Here is a 21,590-nt window from a genome sequence, read left to right as displayed (position 1 = left end):
TTGCCAGTTACTTTTTTTTTTTTTTTTTTTTGCTATTTTTGCAATGTCCAAAAAGAATTCCTTGTCCTAAACCAATTTTATTTTCTGTTTTGTCTTCTAAAGTTCTATCTTCTCATTATAAACTCCAGTAATCAAACACTGAGAAGATGGTAATTCCATGGATGTAGGTTTCAGTTCAAGAATAAAAAGTCAGAACAGAAGAACAGGAAAATGTATTTTTTATCTCAAACAATAAAAGCAAATCTGAAACAGCAAAAATAATGTAAAAAAAAAAAATCAGGATCAGACAATGTGAAATGTTGGAAATTTTTCCCAGCTCTGAATTCTGATTTTTTTTAATTTACATGATATATATAGAATAATTCTCCCTCTCATTATTTCAGAGGACAGAGTGGTGAATCTACTTAAACAAAGGAAGCCTCTGTCTATAAGCCAGGATTCATATGAAGTTAGATCATTTGCACAAGGCCATACAGTTTTATGCCACATTCATAAAAGAACCATTTCCTCTTCTACTCTCTAAAATTATTATTAAACCAGAGATGCTGAAAAATCAAGCAGGCTGCAACCTGCCTGACCTTCAGAAATAAGAACCTCTTTCAGGATATTTGGAACTAAGAGTAAGTCATGGGGGAAAAGCAGGTTGCTATTAAACTTAGATCTTCTAACTTAGGGTTCCCCAGTCTTTTGGCTCAAAGAGAAGCCCTAAGATCCGTACAGGTGAGAGTGAAAGACTGTAACTAGCAGGGCAGGGGGAGGTCATCACCATCACGCTAGGCTGACAAACACCCTCTGGCCCTGAGAACCTCTGCCAATCTCAGAAAGGCCCTGTAAGGAGAGGAGAGGCATTCCAGGGAAGACTTTCACATCCACCAGGAGATCCCAATTTCCAGATAGGAGCCTGGCGATGAATATGTGAAGGACACACTCAATCCTGAATGGGACACACAGCCCTACAGGGGGTTTAGGGCACTCACACACGAGACAATACACACCTGTCATAAAGTTTAACAGACAAGGACAGAGGATGCTCTAGAAAACCCAATAACCCTGTAACTGGGGATGTGTTAAGCCCTGTATGTCAGCTTAACTTCTTAGTGCACGGGCGTCAGAAATGCTCATGGACATGTTCTCTCCTTGGATGCTGAGGCAGGACCAGAACAAGACATCTAAGTTGTGTTCCTCCTTCACTGTTTTCAAACTGGGCGTAGACAGGTGCAAATGGTTCCACTGGATGGGTTTGTCTGTTTCTGCTTGTGTACAAAACTCATTAACGGACACAGCTACCACCTGCTTGTAGTGTCAGCTGTTTCTGGTATCAGACATGGCAGGCTGGGTGCCATCAGCATCAAGGAGGGGCCCTCAGGCCAGGCCACCAGGCGTTGCTATAGTTTCACATGGATTTCCTGTTCCTCAGAGAGAACGGAAAAGGACCCCCGAGGAGGGGGCCGACCCCCAGGGCACCTGACAGCTGGGCCCCTCTGCTACCTCACACCTCAAGTACTGGTTAACTTCTCAAGCCATATAAAATGTTACCCCAGGTTTACTCAGCTCTGCAGTTTATCACAAACTGACCAAACAGGACGAGCCAGTCTGGATTATATAACATGTAAATGAGCCAGGGGAGGTACAGGGGGAGCTGACTGTAGGACAAGCCGCAGCACTGGTTCCATGGGTTCTGCCCCACTACACCTGCAGCCTCTCCGGTCCCCGTTCTCCCCTGGCACTTTCTATCGCAAATATGGAGCATACCAAATGAAAGTGACCAGGTGCATCCCCACAAACACCAACTAGTAAATCACCAAAATGAATGAAAAGGGACACGAAAGTTTAGGTTTTACATCGTTTAGGCTTTCTTCATCTGGTACACCTAACCAAATAAGTCATATTCAGACCTAACAATATTAACACATTCTAAAGACATTATCAGTAACTAGCATCTTCTTCCCACACACGCGTGCTATCAGCTTAAATGTGCGCTCAGTGCCAGGACTCCAGTTTCACCAGTGTTGTTATGTGACTTGAATAAACTGTTTTATAGTTTCATGCATGTACTTGTTTAAGAAACAGATCTTACGTCTACCACCCGCAGAGATGTTGAAGAGGTACTAAATGGTGAAACTGGTAACATTCCATAAGTAATTCTCTAACAGGATAAACCGACACAACAGAATACAATATTTAACGTTTTATAATAAAAAAGGAAAATACTGAACTGATAATCAGTTTTTCATATTAACCCTACATTGCTTCATGAATTGCATGATTACTTACAATCAGCTATAATTTTTTTTTCTTTTAAACAGGCTGTTAGGAATCAATTGGAAAAAATAAAAGCTATTAAGAATCAAAGTTGTATTTACATAATCACTTAAAGAGTAGATGATGACTGTAAATATAGCAGTCATACATGACACTGAAAAAAATCACAAAGAAATCAGTGAGGTTTAAGAAAAGCTAGCTGAAATTTAGTAACTTCAGTCTAGAAATTCAAAAGCATACAAATATATTTATATATGCACACACATGACTGGCATAAAAAATGTATATATATATATGCTCATTATAATAGTTGTTAAAAAATTAGGGCTTGGTTTAATATATCAGAATTCTTTCCTAGGTTGTCATCTGTTAAAGTTTTTTTTTTTAAATAACTATGATCAAACTTTCTTTCCTGGTCCCCTCCACCTTTTTAAATGGAGGTACGGGGGATTGAGCCCAGGACCTTGTGCATGCTAAGTATGTGCTCTACCACCGACCTATACCCACCCCAACCCCATTCTTTTCTATTTTGGATACCCATTATTTGTGGTTTTGAAAAATCAAGTCTTAAGGACCATCTTTGAAAAGATAAATAAAAAAACAAATCAGGGAAAAAAGCCTTTTCGGACAATCCTACAAAATGTACATTTAACATATTGTTTCAAAATCTTTCACAGGAGTGAGCAGTGATATCATCAGGCTGTATCTCTCCATTCCTAAGAGTGAGCATGAGGCAGGGCAGCAAACTGGCTTATACTGTGGAAACTGCCACGCTGTGGCAGGCACACACAGCTTCAACAGAGTCTAGATTCAAATGCCACCTCGTTGGTCATCCCTATCCACCCTCCACTGCAATAGGGAAACTGGAAAAAAAAAATCAAAGTGAATGGTTATTGAAAAAGCTCCCTGGTGATTTTGATTCTCTTCTGACCTGCCCCCCAAACTGAGAACTAAAGAACAAAGAAACATAGGCACTGCCCATCTCCTCACCCTTAAACCCGCTACCTCCAAATACCTGAGAACCCCTGGTCTCAACTGACTACTCCCCTGGCGAGTTTTAGAGCCTCAAGTTGTGGTTTCAGCAAGACGGGTGTCAATGCAAAGTCAAATGTGATAAGGGCCACAAAATGAGAACTTTCTAAGGCCATTTCTATACTCTACAGAGTTGAGCCAGGCTGCCACCTTTACGAGCTGAGCATCCACTGGGGAGGAGGTGACTCTACAGGCGCCCTAGTTCATCCTGTCTGTCCTGTTCCCATCATTCGTGCTCACATGATAAGCTTGCAGAAGAGTTTCTCCAGCGAGGCTCACAGAAAGAGCTTCAGGGCTAATTCTGCAAAGACAAAAACCAGGAGTAGGAACTCCAACTCATCCAAGGAAAAGGTCATTTTGTTCGGAGGGTAAGGGAAATATTCTAAATAGCATCTTGGAAAATGCTTCCCCTCCAAGAAGGAAAAGTAAACATTTTACAGGCTAGAATCTCTATTCCCCTCCCAGAAATTCCCATGGCTCACTTGGCAGGTCTCCAGGCCGCCTAGCTCAGCTGGCAGATATTCAAATACAGTTATTCAAAATATGTTAATGAGGCTGACAGGGCGCTTCCATCACATAACCCCACCCTCCCTCCCTCCCTCTCTTTGTGTGAACTGAACTTGTGCAGGTTAAAACAGGCGTGCCAAACACTTGCTAAGTGAGATTACTGACTGTTGGCTAAATGACTGAGAATTTAAAATAAGCATTCAGGGAGAACGGCTTTGCTCAAAACCATGTTGCCTTTTAAAGGAATATTTTGATGCTCAAGTCACTCCAGCTCCCATATTCCTCTATAGCTGTAAAAATACAGGCATTCATGATTGACATTCTTCAAGTGCTATATGCAAAGTACCTTAAAGATTCCAAGTACTTTACAAGCATTCTTTTAAACCTAACTTTCAACTGACATGTTTCATTCTACAAATGAAGCAATGGGATTAGTGGTCACGCACTGTGAAAATAATGATAACTGGAATCACAGTCAGGTTTATTAAGTTATTAATTTATCAGTTAATAAACCTATTCAACAGTATCTCTTTAGCCCAAGAGCCAAATACTTCCTTCGAGCACAGAGATCACAAAGCCAACTAGCTCCTCATCTTGGGTTTGGATGTATTCTAAAAATCTCAAAGTTCCCCCACAAAATCAGACTGTCTCAAAATTTTCATTCCTTTCTCCTTGCCTCCCCAAAAAGCATTAACTTGCTTCTTCATCCACACAGGCATTCCACACATAGTCTGAATTTTAAAACGCAGGCCATGCAGCTTCGTCAGTAGAACAGAAAGTGCTGGTTCCAAAACAAAAAACAAAAAAAACCTGAACATCGCCTGGTCCCTAAATTAGGCCCCAAATCACCAGACCTTATACAGGAAATCAGGATCCAGTACCTTCAGTTTCAAAATTAAAGGGAGGCTGGAAGGAAGGTATAAATGGGATTACATACTTACTCGGGGTGACTCACTCTCATATGCTCAAGATTAAACTGAGCTCGGAATCTACAATCAGGAAAGAATTTTTCCTCGGAGGCAGAGAGGGGTGTGGGATTTCCAAATGTGCACTAAAGTAGGATCTTCAGTGTGAATCAGGTGAGCAAATCCCACATAATGAACTTTCTACTACAATGAAGGAGCAAACATAGGTGAAGCGCACGCCTTCCCAAAAGGTGTTGATACGAAGCCTCTCCCTATGGTTCCAAACCTAGAGATTAGACGGAGAAGCAAAAGAGACCGGGGTGGCACTGCAAGGCCAATATACTTAACATTATTGAACTGCGCACTTCAAAATGCCTAAGATGGTCGATTTTGTGTTATGTGTTTTGACAATTAGAAATAAATTTTTTTCACAAAGAGAGAGACTGGGGTGAATTTACCATGTTGCAACTGCTCTAAGGGGCAGCTAAAATGCTCTTAGAATGTCAAAGTGAGTTTTGGGGATGATAACCCCCTGAAGAAGGAGGTGGATATGGCGGATTGGGAATGGCACCAGCATGGGGCTTCAGGACGCTAGTGTTCATGTCTACCCCTGTCTGTCGAAAGCAACTGGTCTTGAATTCAGGGTATGTCCTTAGCCCCGATTCCCTAGGTCTTCATTTTTCTCATTAAGAATAGGATGAGTAATAAGTTTCTCTCCTTTCACTACTTTAAGAAAAATATCTTCCTTGAATCATTTTCTTCTTAAGCATTTCAATAAAAATCTCAAAGTTACAAAAAGTTATTCTGCTTTGGAAATGTACGGTTTAGAAATACAACAGGTTCCATGTGAAAAACAAATATGAGTGTTTTCAAAGCTAGAATTTTAGTGGAAACATTAAAAAATACTTTGATATCCATGTTCCAACATCCCTTAGCTAATAAGAACATGGATTTCTCAGCATACAACTATTTCTCCAAGCTGGGAATAAAAACCACACTTGTAAAAATATTTAGCATGCATAAAAGCTACCATAAAAGAGTATCTTTTAGTTCTTTAAGAATCACTGATATCAGTAGGCAGATATTAAGCATTAAAATATGGCTGAGTATTAAAAATTGAAACAGAAATAAACTACCAACATACTATGACTTTTAAGTTAATCTATGCACATTTTCTGTTCAAATACAAGTAAACATAAAATCATACAAGGCTAAATATGTATATTGACTTTAGTGATGAATCTTATTTAATTATTAAAGAAATATTTCCCTTTAGTAATTTATACAAAGGGCAATAAATCTGCTTACCTAATATTTTATAACTTTTTTCCTATATGTTACACCAAAACCAGAAATTTTTAAGTTAATATACTCCCATTGAAAATTCATAAGGTATATGTTTTTTTTATGCTGCACTTGGATGACTACTTACTGTTGTGGTTCTCCCCTAAGAGCACTTATAACTTGTTTTCGGCAAATGTAAATATTCGTTGGAAATATCTATCACTATGTTGTTAAACATATGGGTTAGAATAAATTACAGAAAAAGAATCTGAAAAAATAACCAGAACTATCAAGAGATTCATATGAAAAGAGGTCTACCAAGTATACGGTTCAAAAAATACAGGAAAACAAGGAAATAGGGTCACCTCAAATGAAGACAGCAAGGGGTGAGCCCAGCCTTCAGTTCTTCATGGGGAGTAGAAGTTGCAGGAGTCCGTCCAGCCTTTCTCGGGAGAAGCTGGTTCTGGGTCTCCACCACTGCCCAGCAAGAGCCCTTCTATTCACTTCGGGAGCAAAGTGATCTCCTAACCAAACTTACTTGAACTCTCGGTGCAGCGAGAGGGTGTGGCAGACACTTTGTATAATAACAATAATGATACTCCACACTTACAAAGCAGATAGGAAGATTCTGTAAGATCTTGCGGGAAGATGGGCAGAGTATCTAAGAGGCTGACGTCTTCCTAAGTAAATGGAGGAGACGGGAGAGCATGAAAGATGGGGGGAAAGAAGGAAGGGAGGAAAGATCAGCCAGCTCCTCAATATGCCCCCACAGTGTGGAAAAGTCCTACAGTACAATCCTAGCACCGAAAAATGAACACTTTCACACTGAGATGGTTTGGGTAGAGTAAATGCAAAAAAGGAACACTTTGATGAAGAGATGGTTAGAGCAGGATGAGGATGGATTCAACAAAAGCCGATGACAGCCATCATTTTACAAGTAATGCCCCAAATTCCTTTTCTTTGGGAGGAGGATATCAAGATCTTTCTGCAAGGTAGGAATAGCATCATAAAGTTCCCCTAAGGAAATAATGTATCAAAAAATGATCACTTTCTAGAAACAGAGTTAAATTCAGTAGGTAGTTGGAAATAAATTCTTTATTCCTCTGCTAGGATTAAATAACCATTCCCACCTGGTTCACTTCTTGAGCAATTTTCTAAAATAGAGTCTGATCTGTCTCTCACTCTCTTTCTCTAAAATGGACTTTACAATCAAAGTTTGGGTTAAAAGAAATAGAATATATACATTAAACGTGGGGAGAGGGAGAGAAAGAAGACAGAGAGAAATTTGAAAAACAAGAACTTCTTTAATCAAGTAGAATTCTTTTCATGGTCTTTTACAAATCAACCACATCTCAAGTAATGAAAAGTTAGGGCAAACCAGACATGTACTCAAAAGACAAAGGGAAAATATACTTGAAATTAGAACTATTCCAGGAAATCTGGACTGTATTTTAATAATACGCTTTCAGATCCAATAACCAGAATAACCAGAACTTCGGGTGAAGAACTAATCCTCCGTCAACTCTTCATCTTTAAGCTATTCATTAAACTCTTGATTCAGGAACGCACATTCTTTTTTAAATCGATACCTACATAATACCTTCCTTGATTTAATAACACCTTCGTTCCGATGCTTAGGTTCTTTCTCATATTCTAACCTTTCTAAAAATTCCCTTTCACTTTTGTCAGCCTCTAAATATGCCCTCTTTAGGGGAGAATCTGATCTAAGTCACTGCAAGAAAACACTAAACACATATATACACTTTTTAAAGCATCACAGCATATTTCCCTTACCTCACAGAAAAAAAAGCTGAAGATACTTTCCTGAGTTTTGGTTCTTACCTTCCTACTCCACTCTTTATACATTTTTACTTCTACTGGATTTTCTTTCTTCTCCCATTTTTTCTCCATGCCCAACTCAGCATTTCTCAGGTATCATTTAAGGACCACCTACATCAGAATCAGCAGGGATTTGAGTTCGAAAATGCAGTTTTCTGGACCTCTACCTATATTTACTAAAAACTTCAGAAGGTGGGAGTAGGGCTTCAGAATTTTCATTTCAGAAGTTACCTGGGCAATTGGGATGTACACGGAAATTTGAGGACCACTGTCCCAAACCCTTGATTCCTCCTTCACCAAAGGAACACAGGGACTCTACATATTATACATTATATTATGTATCTATATATTGTATATTATATATCTATACATTGCATATTATATATCTATATAAAAATAAGTACCGTCAGAGCATCTGAGAAGGGAGAGCGGCGAAGCAGTTCTGTCCACCTTCCTTTTGAAATACACATGGAAGAGGCAGGAAAGTTTGGAGGGCAGAACCTGAACTGGCTGTGAAATGTCAGCACAAATGCAGACTCGTCAGCCCTGCTCTGTGGCTACTGCCAATTACAGTAGCCAGACCTGCGAGAGGACTGATTACATGTAATTTATAAAAAGTAAACAAGCTGAGCAGCTTGTGAACAATGAATGGAGATACTCAAGCCAAGAGGTAATAAAAATCATGAATAAATGACTCAGCATCCCCCTCCCCACCCAGACAACAATTGCTTGTACTTGGGCTAGGATTAGCACAGGCCAAAAAACTGAGCATTTGGGGAAAGATTTAAATGATAATAGACCATTGACCAGGAGAGATTTTGTGTCTCACAAAAACCTCTGTGACAGGGCTGCACAGTACAGAACTGGAGTTCAAAAGCTCAGTCATTTCAATGACTTTTTCTCAATCTTATTGAAGCCAGAAAAGGAAATGCCTGGGTCCAGGGCTGCAACCCAGTCCTGCACCTGAGTGATGGCTTTTAATGGAAACAGGGAAATAAACCAAATAAATAATACAGACGTAGGAACCAAGCTTTATGAGGGATTCCTCTACGAGAGGGTTTCCTACCTCCAGCACGATTGATATTTGGGGGCTGGGTTATTCTTGGTTGCGGGGCTGCCCTCTGCGTTATGGAATGTTTAACAGCAGCCCTGCCTCTACCCACCAGCCACCAGTAGCACCCCCAGCTGTGACAACCAAAAACATCTCCAGGCTCTGCCAAGTGTACCCGGCAGGGGCAAAATCACCTCCAACTCAAAACCATGCTCTACCCAGACACCTTATGAAGAAATGTTCATATTAGTAAATGAGCTCAAGTAACATTTTTGACATCGGAAAGTCTCATGATTTCTGCTTTTAAACATGCATGTATATTAAATATACACCTCTGAAGTCCACCATCCTGTTTTTTAAAATATATTTTTCCATTACCAGGGACTGCAATACAAAATCTTAATATGGTTTTCAGGAGCTATTCAAGCCACTACAAAAGTGCCACATAAGGAAATTACTGTGTGGGCACCTCACTTTTCCTTGTCATGATCAATGTGTTGAAGTGTGCTGTCAACTTTACTGCCAGAGTATTTACATCCACTTAACAGAGCCAAGGTATCCATCAGGTGCTAGAGCCCACGAGACTTTTAGGAGCCCATGAACCATGTCTTCCCTTTCTTAAAAAAATTAGTATTAAAAATGAATATAATAAGAATAATGAATATCTAATAACACATCCAGCTTGCTATACATTCATCTTAATACAGACCCAGTTGCAAAAATATAATTTTTCTTTTTTTGTAGAGGAAGGGAACCCATGAAGGCAAAAGTATCTGGGGCTCAGGAAAAATCACAACATGGCCCCAACATAGAAAGGGGAGACAAGGAATTAAATAAACAAGGACAACCCGGTGTGACAGGCGCTGTGCAGCAGAGCATCAGAGGAGAACAGAACAGATGCTCTCGGCCCACTGGGTCTGGGCGTGTGAGTGATGATGGTGGTATGAGTTCAGGGGAGGCGGGGGTGGGGGCGGGGGACAGGAGGGTGGAGAAGAGGGAAGAATAAGCACTGTTAGCCTGGTTGTGGAGGCAGAGAGGGGACGGCCAGGGATTCCTGGAGGAAAGAAGAGTCCACGCCAAGGCCAGCAGGAGCCATCACCAGGCCAATCTGGGACCTGGAAGTTCAGGACAGCTGGGGAGGAGCACGTGAGTGAGGAGGGTGCGTGTGCAGAGGCCACATCACAGAAAGCAGTGCAAGCTAAGAGAAGGGGTCAGGCATTCCTCAGAGCAAAGGAACGCAGCAGAACAGCCTCAGACTGGGGGCCAGGAGTACCAGGTCTGTGTTCCACAAAGGCCGTGCTGGCTGCCTTGATGAGGACGGTGATGAGGGGCCCAAGCACAGAGTCAGGGAGATGGACAGGCCACTGCAGAATCTAGCAGGAGGGAAAGGCAGCTCAGGCCACACACAGGTCAGTAAGTCAAGAGATATTTGGAAGGCAAAACCGCCAGGATTTGCTCACTGGGTGTGGAGAATGAGAAGAGAACAAAGAAAACCATATGGTGTAAGCCACTGGGGAAGGGATGGTGGCGTGATTGACAGAGAGGGAACAGTAAGAGGGCGGGGCTGAGGGAGAGGATGGGAAAACCTGCAGTGGGCAGACCGGCTCCGCATTGCTGCGGGGGTCTAAGCAGTCAGATCCAGAGATGTGGTGTGAGAAATGGGCTGAAACGGCATCTTCAGATCATCTACATATAATTCAGGGGCAATTTAACTGGCCTTTAAGACCCACAGACAGACTTTAAAGATGAGATAGAACACATGCAAGATGATAATAACGTTTGCGTGTCCGTTTGTCAGAATTCTGGGGGAATGGAGAACATGAAGTTTTTATCAGATTTTCAGAAAAGTTTATGAACTCATGATGGATGGTGACCTACTAACAGTGAGAGGTGGGAGGAGGGACCATCCAGGGCTAGCAGCACCAGAATCCTTCGGAACTCCAACGCTTCCGGACACCAGAGCCTGGGATCAGGAAGGCCCAAGAGGGGACATGTTTGGAGAAGATGGATTGGTCATCTCCAACAGTGGGGGCAGCCTCATGTATACAACCCACCCAGGAGTCTGGCTGGAAAAGGGAGGAATAGAGACAGTCTCAACCTAGCCTCATCTCTGAAAATGAATCCATCTTTTAAAGTCCTGGTGAAATCTCTCTTGCCACCATCATGAAATTTTAAAAGGATCCCAGAATTCATCCCCCTCTACTGAATGGGGAGGGGATTGCCAGTGTTCAGCAACTCAGCTGAATTCGTCTAGAGTCTGGCCTCACACATCACAGATCATAATACAATTTGCAGTACTCGGTGCATCCTGTGTCCCTAGTAGCACATACACTCCTGAAAGGTGGAGACAGTGCCTTCTCGGTCCGTTTCTGAATTCTTGGCAGCGCCTTGTTCTCAGCAGGCACTCCCTCGAGGGCTGAAGGGTCTGACCTGAGAGGTGACAGATCTGGCCCTGCCAGAACAGCTGGTTAACCTCTATGACCTCGGACAAATCAATTAGTCTCCCAGAGGCTAATTTTCATTCCCTGTAAAAAGAGGAGGTTGGCCTCTCAGCTAGGGGAGAAGGAGACACGCGTGACTGGGAAAGGTATTTAATATAGCTGTTGTTTTTGGAATGCGAATCGCAGAAAATAAAACTGGATTATAAAACACAGGACACTCAAACAATGCGCGATAGAGAAATGGGTTGGAAAAGGTTGAGAAACATTGAACTTGATGATTTATAATTTTGGACTTAAAATTCTACAACTCTTTGGTCACGCTCTTCGAGAGACTGTGCCAGGTACCACACTGCACAGTTTAGACACAGAACAAATGCAGCCTTTGTCCTCTGGAAATTAATATCCTATTACAAACATCAAAGAATGATAAATGAAGCCACAATTTTCTCTGTAAACAGATCATGTGTACACACCTTCTACTATGTATACTGTGGGTCATTACGAAAATCATAGAGAAAAACTATATTTAAAATAAAAATACACCAGGCATGCTTTTCCTGTTTTGACTACTTCACTGCTTAAATGAAGGGAAAGAAAAAAAGAACACTGTTCAACAGCATCAGTTTAATTCTGTGCACTTTTCTTTAGAGAGAAATCACGTATCTGTATACCCTGTGAAGGCTTTGGTTTTATGTAACAGGAATAAATTAACTTCCCAAATATTTTGCATTCTTACTAGCTCAGTATTTCCTTTACCTTTTTTCCAATACTTCAAACACCGAAATCTGAAATTGTCAGGGAAGGCCTGTAAAATCCAATCCTCCTACATGACTTTGGGGTCAATTATAACTTTGCCAGAAGGTAAGGGGTTCAAATACTTCTCCCCTAACTGAATGAGGACAGCATTCCTCGTCAAGGTCTTCGTAACACCACTGGAATTCAACCACTGGAGGTAGCATTTTACCAAGTGTTGCTCTTCCAAGAGTCAAAGACGAAAGCCCTTCTCTCCCGCTAATCAAGTAGTCATCCTTCCAACCAGAAGCATTTTCCTCTTGGCTTCTCTGACTGGCCGAGGCACTGATGGGAATGTGTGATGAGCTGGAGCTGAGAAAGCACACCAGGTACTTAATTCTTTACCCAGGTAGTCATTTCAGGGAGGAGTTCTGCTAGTCAGAAAGTGGCCTGACCGCATTTCCCAGCACGGCAATAACTAAAAACTGCATTTCAGGAGAGAAAAACAGTCTACACGCTGGGTGGAATAGAATGAGTCCTAGTCCTGATTACCACGTCTCAGGACATAGATAACTCCCTCTTTTTAGAGAAAAGGTGAAAGAATGTGTGGGCAATGATTTTGACACAAATACCTTGTGATGTTAGTGGCGAGGCTTCTAGATCAGAGGAAGAAGTGAAAACAAGGAGGAAAAGGACAAGAGGGGCAGGGACCCCTGGGGAAAGGAGTGCTTTTTTACCTCTCTCCCACTTAAAAAAGTTAGCAGATAAAATTTTATAGCAACTGACTAACTAAGGTATTAAATACAATGATAAAAATGACAAGAAAAATAGACTGACTTCTCAATCTTCTCCTGATGCTACTGTCTGCATTTTTTAATTTCACAAAAGCAAGCCTCTTAACTAAAATTATATTTACCTACATATAATAGCTAAATTATTTCTAGGCAATAATGACAAATATTCAATTCAACCAAGCAACATGAAGTCAGTTAACTGACACTTTTTCCCTTTTTCAGACCAGAAGATGAAATGTAAAATGGAATTTTGATGTTTTCTTTTTCCATGTGTGACGTTCCTTAAGAAGAACAACATAGAAAACTTTTCCAAAAAAATTTTAACTACATGAGTCAAAACAAAGGAAAATAAATAAGAAAGGGAAAAGAAAAACAATGAACAGGATAGTTAAAGCAAAGTTTAGTATTTTTCTTCCTTTCAAAAAAAAAAAAAACCTAAGATTTTTACATTGAAGAGAAATGTTTGGACTCTCCGTATATTGTTTTTAATTCATGGAACAATGTACCCATTTGCTTTTTCCCTTTTAGGACATTGTGTTTTTTTTTTTTTTTAATCACAGGGAATTACCTAGGCCAAGTTTGAATTCAAAGAAAAAAGCTGCGAGAAGAAAAAACACCACTGTAAGAAAAACTCGTGGTACATTTGGCATTCTTTCCAGTATATAAAAATAAAAGAAAACTCAGTTTAGAAACAGGATAAAAAACTCCTAAAACACACAGAAAGGAAGGAACAATTAAACAGTAGGAAAAAAATTAAGATCACTCACATTTCCCCTTCTAGCAGCTCTGTTTCTTTGCAACTTACATCTTCCCCGGGCAGTGTGCATATAGTTGCTCTGCTAAAAACAACCACATGGAAAATTTCTGCTCCAGATAATGCTGCAGGACAGGGCTTGGCAGCTAGAAGTTGTAATCAGACTGCTTCAAGGGCTAATGTAACCGAGATAACGACCAAGCATGCATTTCAGTGGAGAGCCTTAACTATTTTTTTTTGTAAAGCAGGCTGTGGGAGGGTCGAAAGCAATTAGGTTCTACTTTAGACACATTCAGCAATGAGAATTTTCCTCTTCAGTTAGGGAGCATTTTGTTGCTGTAAATAAAAGAATTGCTTAAAAGAGAAAAGATTCTTTTTTTTCCCCAGTGAAGGCATTCGTGTCTGACTTAAGGTGCTCACACAGACAAGCCTGGAATGGTCACAACTTCCGGTTCCCAAAATGACTTTTCCCTGTAATTCCACAGGCCTGAGCTGCCATCTACAATTCATTAAGGCTCCCCCAGCCATTTAGTTGGCAATCGAAGAGGCTACTGATTTAATGACCGTGGAAATCCAAGGTACAATGGGCCACGTCTCCCCAGGAGTCATCTAAAGAAGAGAAGAATGCTGATTTTATTGGTGCCCGTGGGGTGGCCAAAGAGGGGGAGCCGAAAGAGACCAGGAACTTGGTAAGTTTCCTGTACTCAGTCGACAGACCAGCCGAGATAGAGTCACAGGAACCTCATGACTTCAATCCAAGTTCAAATGGCAAATTCAGATGGAGCTCTGACTTGGGGGAAATGAGCCACCAAGTTAATGCCAGGAATGTGAAATGAGAGAAACCCTTCCATCGACAGGCAGCAGGGGTTTAACGTGATCCAATGGTGTTATTCTTTTCCCTCCAACACGAGCTGGCACTCACACAGCTGGGCTAAGATGGCTTCCCAAGTCCAAAATAAGACGCTAGCCCAAGGCGGCGCGGGCCCTCCTGCTGGAACTCAGAAGCAATCGAATCAAAGGCTCTTTTATTCTCCCTCCCACCAGAACATGCTCCCTCTCTGTTGTAAACGAAACGCTTGCCAGAATGAATTATTTCGTCTAAAACAGACAGAAAGAAATTGTAAATAACACATGTCCCTTGGAATTTTAATAAGTTCAGGTGACCGGACAGGCTGGCTTGTTTGGTTTGTTTCTAGCCTGGGACAGAAAATTCACTCGTGGTCAGGATCTCCTCAAGGGGCATTAGGTCATGGCAGAAACAGGAACTTCTCAAATTGTAGGTTAACAGCTGAAGTCCAAACTCCATGCCTGAAATGGAGGTGTTCCATCCTTTTCGCCAGGATGTCTAAACTCAAAGTAAAGTCCTCCTTCTTCCTTAAAGAGCAGGCCACCCTTACGATTTCACTACTTCCGTCAGCAGTACCTGGATTCTTCCAAGAATAGAGCCTGAAGTTCACCTGTGAAGCCTTCTCTGGCAGCCCCCATCGCCTTCCCCTCTCAGTCTGAACTCTTAAGCAATTGTTGTCTGTATCATCCATCTGGCAATTAATCATACATGGCCTTTTAAACATGGCTCTTATAAAATGATTTAAAGGAACGTGCAATTTATAGCCTGTGTTCACAAACAGATTAGAAACTCCTTACAGGTCGGGAGTGGGCCTTTCCCACCACTGTATTCCACACATGGTACATTTACAAAAGCTCCAGAAACACCTGTTTATTTATTCAGTCAACAGATACCTTGGTGAGCCTCCGCTCTGTAACAGACACAGCACCCAGCACAGGCACTGTGCAGCCCTGGGCTCAGTGAGTCTGCATCTCATTAAGGGATGGCTGGAGGGTCCCAAAGAATTCTGCCTAATTAGTTCTAATACATTCACTAGATTATTTAAGATGAACAAGAAATGAAGATTTATTTCCCCAAAGAAGGAGGCCTACGGAGAAACTCCTCATCCACCCTCCCTTCCAATGAAACATCTGAGAAGAGGCGTATTAGATGGCAGGAGAGTTTAGAATGTAGACGTCTTGCCCACTCTTCCGCATTTTACAGATAAGGCAACTTTGGATCAGAAGGGTCCAAAGATCACAGGGGAAGCGGCAAAGGCAAGGTGAATCCTGGGTCCTGACACTTGGTCCAGGGTTCCTTCCACCACAGCCCAATTTCCCCGAAACCCTTCAAATACAAAGCAGTAACCCACCTGCTACGATGCCCTGCTAGTGTGTGTCTCTGTAAGAAAACTAGGAGCGCTGGCACTTAGTCACCTCTTAAACTTCCTCAATCTGCAAATCAAGACCTTATCTACATGCTTTTCATGTCAACCACAAAATATGCAATTTTATTCGGACTTAAAAGTGCTCTGCCATTGTATTGCTCTCCTATTTTTCAAGCAGACTTATTATGGCAAAACACACTGAAATAACCGATTCAGCTGTCAAGCAGAATATCCAAGTATAATTCTTGCCATACTGCTGTATCTGTTTGAAGATGATCAATTCAAAAAAAAAATTTTTTTAAACAGCAGAATTCCAAAACTACTTCCAAACTGATACACCTTCCTCACAGTAATTTTGAATCCCAAGAGACAACAATCAGATTTAGGGATTCAGCCAGTTTTACGTGGAGAGTTTGGTACTTATCACTAAGCCCAGGTACAACAAAAGAATTAACTATCATTAACTTCCATAAAGATTTAATGTAATTGCTAGCTCCTAAGAGCAACAATGCTCCTGCCTTCCTGGAAAAGGTAAAGAGAAGACATTAGAAATTTGAATGGAATGTTCACTGTTAGGGTTGCAAGAAAAAATTTCCTTCAACAGTATAATTACGCTCCTTCAGCCACTGTAAGCAAAAGCTTCAGAATCTGTTGACTGCTACTGGTAATTGCCAAAAAAGGGCAGGGAGAGCTTCCAGACATCACAGTGCTCTTCGTTGTAGGGACATGATGGGGCAGGGACGTAATGCTTAGCACAGATCTGGGCTGTCCTTGAACCAAGGAGATGCTGTTATTCTGCCTTCTCCACTCCTCTCTCCGCCAAGTAAGATGTCAGGTGCCCCCTCCCTGTCCAAGAGGCAGAGGCTATTTCTGTTCTGATCCCATTCCCAGAACCAGGGTTGGGTTCTGGAAGTCCAGACAAGAACCATCCTACTCCCTGACAGCTGAAGACCAGAGCCCAGGCTGGGTGCAGATTACAGATTACACACCCGAGAGCTGGCCGGCTGACAGCTAGCAGGCCACCTTGCTCTGGCCTCAGAAGCAGGTTCTCCTGCTGAGATTGCACACCTGCCCCATGCGGACAGCTGGGCCAAGGAGGAGTCCAAACTTGCTGTCTGGGCTTGGGGCAGGCCATGGGGACGCTCCCCCTGAAGAGATATGGGAGCTGGCTTGAAGCAATCCTTTGTTCTCAGACTTACATTTTATCTCAGCTAAAATTTCAAGTCCTGATGAAAATTCCACCATTATTTCAAAGGGCTGCTTTTTCTTTAAATAGCTCTTTAAAAAAATCTGAGCGCCACTGTTGAGAGCATACTACCAAGAGTTGACTTGTTTTCTGTAACTCTAAAGACGCTGATCTGTACATGATTCTACTCAGGTCCTTAACAGAGTAAAACAGCAGCTGTTTAATATAGAACACAGGATGAGAACGGCAACACAGTAGTAGCAAGACTGAAAGCATGAAAAATTTCACCTCCAGTTAAGTAGACTTGAAAAAATTCAGAGGATGGAACACAGACAAGAGGTTGTTACTCTTTTGCAAATAAATACAGGGGGGAAAAAAAAAGACAAAAAGACTAGAGAACCTACTCACTAGTCTTCCCCTCTCACGCCACTTTCACACTCTTTAGGAAATTCAAGAAAAGTGTCTGTATCAGATGAACACACTAGTGTGCAAAAACAATGCTGCTGACTATGAAACAGTAAACATAAAATGGAATTGTAAATGAGATGCATTGGGGCCATAACTTGCAATGCCTTTAAAGACAAAACTGAAACAATTTCTTGACACTCCTTATGGATCATCTTAACCAATGCTTGGACTACCCTATAAATACTGTAAACAGTGAGACAACTGTCCAAGTCCCCTGGGCCAAATGTTCCCCAGCAGAATCAATGCACAAACTCCCTGAAGTCACATTTGACAATGATAGTCCCACACATCCGAGGTATCTTATCACAGCAAACCCCTTCATTCAAAGCTATTATCAAGCACCATTTGCCTACTGGGTGGCCAACGATGTTTCCTTTCATCTAGAAAATAAAGATTTTACGTGAACACAAAACAAGCATAGGAGATGCCTCTGTTTTTGAGGGGCAAAGCTGCTCTAACAAAAATGACCTAAATTGGATACCCAGCCAAACAGCAATCACCTGGGAACGTCAAAATCTTTTGGGCAACCAACATGACAGGGTAAATAGAAGACGAGCCTCATTTTAACTTATAAGGCTCCAGTCACCCTCTTGGACTTCTCAGTTCTAATGGTCACCCTGCCCACGGTCTCCCTGGGTCATCTCCACCCACTTCACTACTGCGGAAAGAAAACTCTAGCACTCCAGCAGGCAAGGAAAACCCCGCCCCTCCTCAGCTGGTAGGCATCTTCTTCCCTCTGTTGATGACAACTGAGGGAGCCTGCTGTCTCTCTAAAGTCTTCCGATGGTTTCAGGCTGCATTCAGCTTGTTCCTCAAAACATCTCTGAAAACACCTCTAGTGTTCAGCTTGGGCACACAATCAGAAACCACTCCGCGTTGCTGGCTCCTTCTCCACAGGCTCGGCTTCTGTTCCTTCAAGCCTGCACCTCTGATCCACAGCCCGCCTCTTCCTGGCATGCATGCTGCTCAACCAACATCCACCGACTCACAAAAAGGCCCTTGACAGATGACCCAGCCTGAGCGCCACTTGAAATGAACTAGGGGAGCGTCATTACCCTTTTAAAGCCTGGTCAGCTGGGCAGATCTAGGTTCATATCTGGCCTCTGGCATGCTCTGGTTCTGCAAACTGTGTTGTCATCTGTTAAACAGATGATACCAACCTCATAAAACATTGTAATGCTCAAATGAAATCATAAATTTTTTAAAATTTAAATGCCCCCGTTTTTTGGTCACTGTTAAGACATAATCTTTTGGGCTGATTTTCTTCCTGGTTTGCATTACATTAAATTGCAAGCCTGAAAGGCATGGCTTTTTTCCTCATGCCTAGTCCACTGCTCAGCATCTTTTGAGAGCCATAAACCAATCACATTAAAGGACACATTAAACCTCTATTATCACTACCTATTTCAGCTAATGTCATGCTCTTTAGTTCCCCCAAGAACCCAGTCATTTAGGTCTATGACTTTCCCAAACCATGCCATCTCAAAACAATTACATCTCTCGGTCACCCTATCCCCTCTTCTCACACACATACCACCTCCTATTTAGAACTCAGCTGAAAAACAGTCTCTCCCCAATTCCTGGAATAAAGTTAGCATATTTACCAGAACATTCAGGCAAACTGTGATGGGTGGAGAGGAAGGATTTGGAAGGATTCAAAATCTCTGGAGAACTTTCTTAGGATTTGTGGCATCAAGTCCTTAAATGAGAATTACTTGTCTATAACAAATTCTGGCAGAAAGGAAACCAAAAACTCACTGGTGAGTTGTCGGTGAAGTTAAATATGGCACTTCACTCGATTCTATGCATACAAACAGTGACTAATAGGATTAACTCGAGCTCTCTTACTGGGTGTAGATATCCTTTAACAAGAAACAGGTTCCATTGGAAAGCGTCGCCCCCCTGGTAGTCAACTTATATTTAAAGGGGCATGCATTTTGCTTTCGAAACGTACTTTACTAGAAAAATACTTGCTCCATATGCCAGGGCAAAAGTGTCATTTCTTTCCTTTGCAGGCGGCAGCGACAAAAGAACCAGTAGGGGAGAAGGGGATAAGCTCTCAGACCCCTGAAGAGGACACAGATGTCCATCAAAGTAAGGTGGGTTCTTTCAAGGAATTTTTTTTCCGTAACAGCTAAAACGTTTTAACACATAATCAGCATCTTGTATCAATTACTCAAATACCATGAAGCAGCCCTGGTGGCCTGGGAAAGGACCGCAAGACACAGAAATCCTGACCGGCCTCAGCTGTTCCCTCCTGCGGGGCTTGACAGCGCATCTAAAGCGTCCAAGCATCAGCCACCAGGCTCCCCCCAGCGCGCTCCTCCTGCAGCAAACTGCCAAAGCTCTCAGGCCAAACTCCAATGTCCCTTGATTCCAAACCGCCAAAACGTGAACCCTGCTAGGCAAACGGTAGGGCGCGTAATAATTTTTTTCTTTCCCTGTGCGCGGATCTGAGATGCTCGTCTCTAAGGCCAAATTCCCCGGTCCCCCGCCCGCTTCCCGCTAACAACTCCAGAGGAAGGCGGGAGGGAACGCGGACCGAACAGAGGGTTGGTGAGTTCAAAAACCTCCGCGGTTTTCCCAGTGCGGGAAATTTACTGGACTGCAGCCCTGAAGGATTCGATGCAGATATAATGAAAGGAGAATGCTCTCCCCCTACCTCACCCCTGCTAAAAAGAATAATGAAAACATGCAACGGGCTTTCAGCTGGCAATGCCGGGCCCTCCGATGGGCGGATGTCAGGAATCTGGAGGAAGAAAGGTGCCCGGCCAAGCGGAGGCCCGGGAGTGAGCGTGCAGCCCGGGTCCCGAGCCTGCCGGGGAAGGGGCCCAGGGGAAAGGGATGGGGACTAAGTGGAAGCAGCAGCCCGCGCGTGAGCTGCCCGGGGAGGCGAGCGGCAGCCGTGCTCTACTTACATAACGCTTCAACTTTTTCTCCGGGGGGGACTTGCGGAGCCATCCCGAGCAGACCACTTCGCCGCCGCTCATGGTGCTCGCCTCTCGGACTCCGGGCCGGGCGCGCTCCCGACACCGCCGACGCCGGACGGCCGCGCAACCGCGGGGAGCTAGCTCTCGGGCGGCGTCTCCCGGGCGGACGGGGCGGACGGGGCGGACGGGGAGCGCTGGCTCTCCACGTCCGAGCTTCTCTCCCGGAGGCAGATCCACTGACGTGAGTAGAAGTGGGCTGAGCCGCCGAGGCCAACGCGCCGCCGAGGCCAACACCTCGGGGCAGGGGCCGCGGCCGGGCCTCCCTTCAGTGCGCCCGCCCAGCCGCCAGGCGCGCCGTCCCGCCGGCCGCCTCAGCAGCGCTCGGGCTCAGCGGGACTCTGCCCCGGCGCGGAGCCGGAGCCTCGGCCCCTTGCGCTCCGCCCCCTTGGGACGGGACCTCCCAGAGCGCTCTCCGAGACAGACACGACGCTGCACGCGCGCGCGCACACACACACTTACACATACACACAAACACACACAATGCCCCGCGCAGCGCCCACTCCGGCTCGCCGGCTCTCGGTTTCCGTGCGCCCAGCGCGATCCTCTCCTTCCCGCTCCTCGGGGAGGGTGGGTCACTTCCCCGCGGCGCCGGGCAGCGGAGGGGAAAGGGGAAGCCGCGAGGGTCCCGTGGGCAGCGGGCGCAGGGCTGGTCCCGGGCCACGGAGAGAGCCGCCGGCTCGGCGTCGCTGGGCAGGGCGCAGGTCCCGCCGGAGGGTGGGTCCGCGCTCGCCGCCGCCGGAGAGAGAGGGCGGAGAGCGGCGGAGGAACGAGGCGCTCGGCTGCGGGGACCGAGCCCACTGTCCCGTCCCCTCACGCTCCTCCCGCGCCGCCTCCCCCACCCCGGGGCGCGCGGCAGGTTCGGAGCAGCCCGGCCCCCGATCCCTCCCTCTCCCGGCCTCCTGGCTCCCTCTTCCTCCCTTGCCTCCTCCCCTTCCCACGTTCGGGCCGGCTCCGGTTTCTGCCCAGACTTTCTCTGAAACTCCGCCGGAGCGCTTCCAGCCAAAACAACGAGGGCCGGGGAGGAGGAGACGCAGGGAGGGAGGGAGCGGGAGTAGGAGGGAGCGGGAGTCCCAGAGGCACCCTGGGATCTGTAGTTCGGGAAGCTGGAGCCGGGTCCTCGGCCGCCGGGCGG

The 21,590-nt window shown here is 44.2% G+C and overlaps 1 protein-coding gene across 9 annotated transcripts in view; it reads right to left on the bottom strand.

The window, feature by feature from the left end:
* Positions 1-21,320, bottom strand: part of GAB1 (GRB2 associated binding protein 1) — a 116,244-nt gene extending 94,924 nt beyond the window's left edge. For 2 of the 9 annotated variants that reach the window (XM_032464137.1, XM_032464144.1), the window contains exon 1: positions 20,387-21,315. In XM_032464137.1, coding sequence (XP_032320028.1) covers positions 20,387-20,458 — 72 coding nt within the window. In that variant the 5' untranslated portion in view covers positions 20,459-21,315. Of the gene's footprint in view, positions 1-6,355; positions 7,064-8,233; positions 8,438-13,614; positions 16,062-20,386 lie in introns of those variants that run through there. The other 7 variants (XM_032464110.1, XM_032464149.1, XM_032464152.1 and 4 more) reach the window with 7 other exon arrangements.
* Positions 21,321-21,590: the final 270 nt, after the last annotated feature.

This window comes from Camelus ferus, chromosome 2 (assembly GCF_009834535.1).
Source record: "Camelus ferus isolate YT-003-E chromosome 2, BCGSAC_Cfer_1.0, whole genome shotgun sequence".
In the NCBI taxonomy this organism is placed as follows: Eukaryota; Metazoa; Chordata; class Mammalia; order Artiodactyla; family Camelidae; genus Camelus; species Camelus ferus.
Note: the sequence above shows the minus strand (reverse complement) of the source record. Positions and strands in the feature narration are given on the sequence as shown.